The following is an 8,530-nucleotide window of genomic DNA, read 5'->3' on the forward strand; positions in this document are numbered from 1 at the left end:
TGTATTAAAAAGTTTTTATTTCTTTTCTGTTGAGTTTTAAAATTTGATAGGTATATTTCGTTAGCAGTCCTTTATGACATATAACTTTTAGAAGTATTTTCTCCCAGTCTGTGTGAAAGTTGTTAGTTTCTTGGAGAAAAAAAGCAAAGCGGTCATATTTAAATACTAAAACAGTGCTTATAAGTGATATTTTATATAGTACTAGTCCACCCATTGGTTATATGCATTTTAATTTACATATGTTTGCCTTTGTGCTTAATCTTACTCGTGTGTGTGTGTGTGTGTGTGTGTGTGTGTGTGTGTGTGTACTGGAAATGAATTCAGTGCAGCCCCAATGTTGGAATTAGTATCCACATAATTTAAGTAAAGAAGATTGTCAGGAGAGGTGGCTGTGACTAAAACAAAGCTCCATGTCAGGAACAAATAGCAGATGAGGGGTTCTTGCTGAGAAGTTGGAGTTCAACCTTGAGAAAAATCGGCCCCATCTGTGTGTGCGCACATGACACAAAAAGAGAGGAACCAGGAAACTATGTTCACCAGATAAAGTCATCCAGAACAGGAACATACAGAAACCAGAGGGTCGGTGACAAGTCTAGAGTTGTTCGGCATGCTTACAGGTCTAGCCAAGGAGAGAAGCCAATGCTTCCAAAGCGTAGCTGTATTTGCTACTACAGAGGAAGAGATTGAGCCAAAGGAAGACAGACACTTAAACTGCCATTTGAATGGGGTCCCAAAGTCACATTATACCCACCCTAGTACAAGAAGCACTGCAGATCAATAATCCACCCTACCCATTCAAAGTCTGTGAGGCGATAAATGAAATCAACACCCTCTGTGAGATGAAAAAAAAATCTCCATTTAACCAAATCATCTAGAATTTGACCAAATGCCTAACCGGTGGGTAGAGTCCTCTTTATTTTGAATTTTAATACCACAAAACTGGAAACAGCCCAAATATCTATTGCAAAGTGAATGCATTGTATAGATAAATGCTATATCATTCAGTGGATTGCTGTTTAGCAGAACAATAATAGTAATGATGATAATATCAATAAGATACTGATGAATGAATCCCAACATAGTTATCACAAATGAAAGAACCAAACCCCCCCAAAAAATTCATTGATTACATATGCATAAAATTCTAGAAAATGCAAACACTAACAAAACATATCAGTAGTTTCTTGGGTGGAGGACGAAGGGCAGAAGGAAAGAATCATAAGGTGATGGACTTGTTTGTTGTCATATGCTTATAGCTTCATAGTTTATGCTCATAACATCAGTTGTTTATACATATGTCAAAACTTATAAAATTATGCACCTTAAGAATATGCTGTTTTTTCCATGAACTGTGGACTGGTGGCTGTGGAGCCCCCATGGGACTGGACTAAGCCCTCTGGACACGGAAGACGGTTGTTTGGCTCGAACTGTTTGGGGGGCACCCAGGCAGGGGGATCAGGATCTGTCCCTGGTGCATGGGCAGGCTTCTGGGAATCCAGTGCCTGTGGTGAGAAACCTTGCACAGCCTAGGTGCAGTGAGAAGGGGTTTGGACCTGCCTGGGCTCAGTGTGCTGGGCTCTGCTGACTCCCCATGGGAGAACTCGATTTGGGGGATGTGGGGATGCAGGGTGGCTTGGGAAAGAGGGCTGGGAGTGGGAGGAGGGAGGAGAAGGGCTCTGTGGATAGCATGAGGAGTGAGTAGAAAATTTCTTAATAAAGAAAAATTTTTAAAAAATAAATAAATAAAAAGAATATGCTGTTTTTTTATATCAATTACAACTCAGCAAAGCTATAAAAATTTAAATACAGTGAAAACTTACAATGTTAAAATAAAGTTCATAAAACCCAATGCTGTTTTTTTAATGGGAACAAAGTCACTGGGATACGGTAGCTCCTGCTTTTAATCCAAGCACTTGCAGGATTGAGACAGAAGGATTGAGAGTTCAAGGCCAGCTTATGTTACATAGAAAACTTGAGACCAGTCTGGAGTATATAGTGAGACCTTGGTTTTTGTTTGCTTGGTTGGTTGGTTTGTTGGCTGGTTGGTGGGTTAGTTGGTTGGGTTGGTTTTTGTTTGTATGCAATTCTACTTCTAAAGAAATGGCATATATATATATATAGTGTGTGTGCTTGCTCATGACCACAGCCAAAAAAAACTAGTTTATATATTTCTCACGTGTGACCCCTTGAAATAACTAGAGATCGTAAGTTTGTCCACTCTATTATCTAGGTAACAAAAATTCATTCAGTCATCACCTTTGATAATATTTATGAACAGTATTCTTGTCATTTCTGTGGCTGTGTCAGTTAGCTTATCTGTGATTCAAGACGTACCTTTTGTTATTTGCGCAGGATGTGAAGACCATCGTGCAAACACTACCTTTGTCCCATATACCTGTAACAAATAGATGACACAGGGACAAAAGCAGTACCATCTGGCTACACTCCCTTGTTCTCTTTATCTTACACGTCTGACATCCCTATGTACCCTGTGGAGACACTGTAAATTCTTGCACATTTTACTGACTCAAAACAACAAGAGGACCAACATGTTCTAGTACCTTGAGATCACTGTGTACTAAGTGTGATCTACCCTCTTCAGGGATTTAAACTGCTCTTGGGCAAACATGCTTCATAAATGGAAGCCTGGAAGGCACCCAGGGAGTGGTTAAGGTCTGACTTTATTGCTGAACTTTGGCATGACACTTTCAACCATGTGGTGGTGATGTTGTGTGACTAGTTAGCTGGGTGGAGACTGGCACATATCAGCAGAATAATTTAACACGAATATGACACTTGATGTGAATGAATCTCACAGTAACCAGGGGCCAGTCACTACTTCCTGACTGAGAGGAATTACATATTGAAAAAGAATTGTTAAAACTGGATCACCTGAGTCAGGCAAAGTGGTACACACCCATAATCCTGGTACTTGGAAGGCTAAAACAGGAGGATTACAAGTTCAAAGACAGCCTGAGATATATAGTGAGACTCTGTCTCAAAAGGAAAATAAAGTTAGTGGAAGAAACTCATCAGTCATGAAAATATATAAATGAGTAGTTAAATCCGACTGTTAAGTTTGGACTGACGTGAGAAATAAGCTTGGCAGCAACAGTCACTCAAGTCCAATAGGTTCTGTGGGATGGTTGTTTGTTTGGGGTTGTTTGGGGTTCTGCTGTTGCACCTGGGGGTCTGGTTTCGCCCCAGTGTACTTTCCGGATGAATCTTAAAGTGCTGTGACCAAAAGCCATCCTTTGTACAGTCTTTATAAGATAGTCCACTTTTGAGAACTTCAACTGTTTTAGACTTTTTCTTCCTTTCTTTCAGGACTTATGCCTGTTGCACAACAACCTGTTTATTGTGCCTCCAAGCACGGCATAATCGGATTCACACGCTCGGCAGCGGTAAGGAAATCAGAACCACAGACTCTCTTCCTCCTTGTGCTCATAGATGAAACCCAAATTTTATAGACTATAAGAAAAGAAATACAAATTAAAAAAAAATCTAGCCAAAAGATGGAGGAGACATCCCACTTAAATCCTTATGGTGAAAACATTTTCGATCATGTAGAAGACTAAACAAAGAATATATCACTGTCATTAGGTGACACTAATGAATATTTTAAATAATAGAGAAATACTCTTTGTTTTTAAAATTGTGCACAGTTTCTACAATATTAATGTCAGGAGTCCTTAAATAGAACACTCAAATAGAATTTTGCCTGCTCTTTGGAAAATGTATTATGAAGCACAGACAGCAGAAAAGGACAGTTGGGAAGTCTCTGAGTAGTACTGGATAGGATGAAAGGACCAGAAAGATGAAGTTTCACATTAACAAGGAGAAATCATAAGCAGAAGCACCAGGGTTAATCATTCTTGAGAAGGAAAGTAGTCTTTACTCTTAATTTGGGTTGAATAGACCTCAGTACTTAATTTGAAAATATTTCAGGGGCTGGAGAGATGGCTCAGAGGTTAAGAGCACTGACTGCTCTTCCAGAGGTCCTCAGTTCGATTCCCAGCACCCACATGGTGGCTCACAACCATCTGTAATGAGATCTGGCTCCCTCTTCTGTATATGTAATCAATAAATAAATCTTAAAAAAAGACAATATTTCAGTGTTTTAGAAGAAGATAAACCATTACCAAGCAGATATTTCACATTTAAATGTATGACTGACTATTTCTATAGTTGATTCTCATGGTTCACAGCAGTTAGGAAGTTACTTGCAGATGCTGAATTAGTAAATATTGAGTCATCATTTCTGGAAGAAACAAAAGGAGAAGTTACTGAAAAGCCTGAGTTGAAAACATTTTGGTCGGCCCCCCCAGTATTCAACCTTGTTTTATGTGTATTTCTGTATAATGAAAAGTAATGTTTACATAGTGTGACAATATTGAATTCATAAGTAGTAGAACTTTTATTATGATGTTTGCCCCCCTCCAAAAAAAAAAAAAAAAAAAGCCTCAGTTGCTTGACTTCAGGTCCCTAAAGAGTTCAGTAGAGAAGAGCAGCTTGGATAATTCTGTAATCTTAGGAGTTTTCCAGTGTTGGTACTTTTAAAAGAGTGAATGCACTGGAGCTTTCATGAATGAATTCTGTGTGTTTATACCTTATATGCCCACTGGTAATTATTCCATATCTCAGAGCCTATCTAGTGAGTGTGCTTTCCGTGAGGATTATAAGGAACTGTTAGTTTCAGTGTCCTGTACTGTACTTTTATAAAGCTCCTGAAGCCCTCAACTGTGTTCTGATTGGCAGATGGCTGCCAACCTTATGAAGAGTGGAGTAAGACTGAACGCTATTTGTCCAGGCTTTGTCAACACACCCATCCTTGAGTCCATTGAAAAAGAAGAAAACATGGGCCAGTATATAGAGTATAAGGATCAGATCAAGGCGATGATGAAATTCTATGGAATCCTGGAGTAAGTAAATCTCTTTCTTTTCACAGTGGATCAAAGCATTATCTACACAAGCAATCTTTTTAAAGTTTTAAATTTTAGAAAGTGATACAAATCTCAAGGTTTGGGTTGACAAACTTTTGACAGGAAAAACAGGCAGGAGGAATAGAACTGTGGTTAAACATTACGAATTTTGCTTTGAAAACAGCCTTCAGCCTTTATCAGATTTCTTATCTAAATGATATTTGTTAGCTTTTCACGGCAATTATACCTTACTTGCCTAAACTTCAACTTCAAGCAAAAATCAAGTAAAACCCGTGTGTAATGTTGTATAGTTATATGACTCCAAAATTTCAACCACTTTCATAAAAACAATTGATCCTCTCTCTCTCTCTCTCTCTCTCTCTCTCTCTCTCTCTCTCTCTCTCTCTCTCTCTCTCTCTCTCCCTCCCTCCCCCTCCCTCCCCCCCTCTCTCACACACACACACATACACACACGGACACGGACACGGACATGGACACAGACCTCACACACACACACACACACACACACACACACACACACATGAACACGGACACACACTTGGGCACACAATCAAAGAACTGTGTCTAAGTTAGAATAGATGGACCGACACAAATATGAACTCACAGAGACTGTGGCAACATGCACAGGGCCTGAACAGGTCTGAGCACTGAGACGGAAAGCAGACACATGCCCCCATCCCTAGCCCAGAAGCTGTCTGCAATTGAGAGCCACTGGAAAATGAAAAAATAGTTTTCTCCAGTGGACTCTCACTGGACATACAAACCACTCCTAAGGCCAGATCCTATACCCCATGGTAGACAGACAGCACAAACTCAACGGCATTTTTAGAGGTTGTCTCATAATGCCTTTCCAGGACTTTTTTTTTTTAAAAAGCGTTATTTTGGATTCTTATGGGATTTCTGGATGTGTCTCTGTGTCTATACGTATTTCTTGAGCTTTTTCTTTGGCTGTTTTTCTTTTATTGGTTTGTTTTTATCTTGTTTAATTTTGTTTTATCATCATTATTTTTACTATCCCTATTTTAGTTGTATTCTAGTGTGGTAGAAAAAGGAAAGATGTGGGTTTGAGTGAGTGGGGAAGTGAGGAGATACTGGAGCAGCGGGGGGAGGGGAAGCCATAATCAGAATATCATACAGGAAAAAGAGTCTATTTGCAATAAAATTTTCACAAAAAATAAATAATAAAATCCAAATATACTGCCATGGCATAAGGGTATCCTTCATTTAAAAAAAAAAAAAGTATGTGAGACTTTTGCAAGATGAGTTAGATGAGTTTTTCTCAGCACAGAATTATAGCTGTGGTGTTGAAGGAGTCAGAGCTACGATTGAATCTCAGCTTTAACTCCACCACTGACCATGAACTTCTTCACCAAACTTCAGAAAGTATCAGTTTTCTCACATGTAAAGGCATAGTATAACAAATTTAGGAATCTTTGGCAGACCAATAAGATGATATACATCATGGAATGTAGTTAAAATGGCACTTGGTAAAAATGATCTTCAATAAATGCTATTAATTGATTCTATTTTTCCTCCAGTGGAGTTTCTGTCTAGTAAGTCAGATATCTACTGATCTGGTCTAGATGAGAAAGTGAATATTTTTAGCAATATGATTAATGACTTCAAATGCATTGCCCAATGAGCACTAAATTTATTATATAATTTACTTAACATCTCAATGAATAAAAATTGAAGGTAACAATAGCTTAATGAATTGTATTTCCCTATGATAAGCATGCAGCTGCTTAAGAAAATATTGTGATGTTATTTAGTTCCATTTATTTTCAAAATACAAATGTTTCCTTCATTTTTAGCCCATCAATCATCGCCAATGGATTAATAACACTCATTGAAGATGACGCTCTCAATGGTGCCATCATGAAGATCACAGCATCTAAAGGAATTCATTTTCAAGATTATGACATCACTCCATCTTTTGTAAAAGCTCCATGAACATCTTAAGCATTGACCATCACTGAAATTAAGCACAAGGGACTCACTCAGACTGCATCTTTATTAATATAGCTTTTAAAATGAAATGCTGTGTAGTATGAAACCTACCTGTCTGTGTCTGATGTTAATATTTTTCTAAATGATCAGTTAAATGTATAGATAAAGATGTACAATAAGCTAGCAAAAATACAGTGCAAGCCAAAACTGGGTTATAACCTACATAATCTAAGGGCAAAACACAGGATATTCAAGAGATATTCTGCCTTTCAGAAAGCATATTTATCACTGTGGCTCATAAATATTAATGGTTTTCAGAGAGGAGATACTTGAATTGTTATTTAAATCAAAACAGATCTTAAATGATTCACTTTATATGTTTGCACTTCAAGAGGGGGAGGCTACTTTGCAATGGAAATACTTAGTAATAGCAGCTTGTACATGATCTACAAGCTAAACATTTCAACTCTTTGAAGATATGGTATGTGTGCGGGTCAGTAGTTAGGGAATGAATTCCAGTGGGACCATGTCCAAATAAAATGTCTGATGTATGGGAAAATGATATTTTTACTAACACTGAAGATTCACACTTCAGCCTCAAACCAAGGAAGATGGTTTTTGTTTTCCTTCCTAATTTTAGAAATTTAATGGATTCCATAAACCTCAGGAATGAAACTTTCAACAACAGTTATAGCAATAAAGGAGGAAATTGTAAAGTTTTATATGTATTGTATATGCTTATTAAGAAATGATTCAATGTATTTTTATTGATTATTTCTTTGTTGGTTTGTACTAATTTCAAAAGTGCCTATCTTTCAATAAAACTCTTTTATTCCAATTCACATAAATTACCTAGTCTTTTATATGTACATCTAGTGAGATGATAAAACCAATTCTGTTATATCCCAAACTAAAAATGTTTTTGTACATATACTCATATTAATAACACAAAGTGAGAAATAATTCTGCTTTGCTTTCTTTGTTGTCCAATATTTAAAGATCTTTAAATACACCCACTCTGAGTAATGCTATTTGTAAGCAGTAAATGATACTAGTAAAAGTGAAAGTACATGATTTTCACATCAGTCAGTTTCTCAAAGAAATGCTGTGTAAGTGATTCACTGTGCCTGAAAAAGTCTAGGCTTCTCAGCTTGGAACAAAATCCACCTATTTGAAATTGATGAGTACTTCCCAAATACTGCACTATAAGCATATTTTGCATTATTTTAACTCTTCCATAAAGACCTAACCACTTAAATTTTAAGGAGAAACTTGAATAGGAATGACTAGTCTGAAGTTTCACCCGAAATATGGACATGTAGCAGGAAACCAGTATTTGTGAACATCTAGTAGAAATGAGTTACAATTAGACATAAACACCTTTGCATATTCTAATAGTGACCAGTCAGCAAGTACTGCAGGTATGTGTAGTGTGTCTTACATCTTTCCTCCCTATAATGTGACGTTTTACTTAAACTTCTTATTTATGGCCGGGCGGCAGTGGTGCACGCCTTTAATCCCAGCAATCGGGAGGCAGAGGCAGGCGGATCTCTGTGAGTTTGAGGCCAGCCTGGTCTACAGAGCGAGATCCAGGAAAGACGCAAAGCTACACAGAGAAACCCTGTCTCGAAAAACCA

At 37.7% G+C, this 8,530-nt stretch overlaps 1 protein-coding gene across 1 annotated transcript in view; it reads left to right on the plus strand.

Moving 5' to 3' along the window:
• The window catches only part of Hpgd (15-hydroxyprostaglandin dehydrogenase), a 29,807-nt gene extending 22,076 nt beyond the window's left edge, over positions 1–7,731 (plus strand). Inside the window, exons 5-7 of the mRNA XM_052752310.1 lie at positions 3,328–3,404; positions 4,759–4,922; positions 6,758–7,731. Of these exons, the coding sequence (XP_052608270.1) occupies positions 3,328–3,404; positions 4,759–4,922; positions 6,758–6,896 (380 nt within the window). The 3' untranslated portion in view covers positions 6,897–7,731. The remainder of the gene's footprint in view (positions 1–3,327; positions 3,405–4,758; positions 4,923–6,757) is intronic.
• The last annotated feature ends 799 nt before the right edge of the window (positions 7,732–8,530 follow it).

Source organism: Peromyscus californicus, unplaced genomic scaffold, assembly GCF_007827085.1.
Source record: "Peromyscus californicus insignis strain IS unplaced genomic scaffold, ASM782708v3 Scaffold_23__1_contigs__length_62951481, whole genome shotgun sequence".
Taxonomy (NCBI): Eukaryota; Metazoa; Chordata; class Mammalia; order Rodentia; family Cricetidae; genus Peromyscus; species Peromyscus californicus.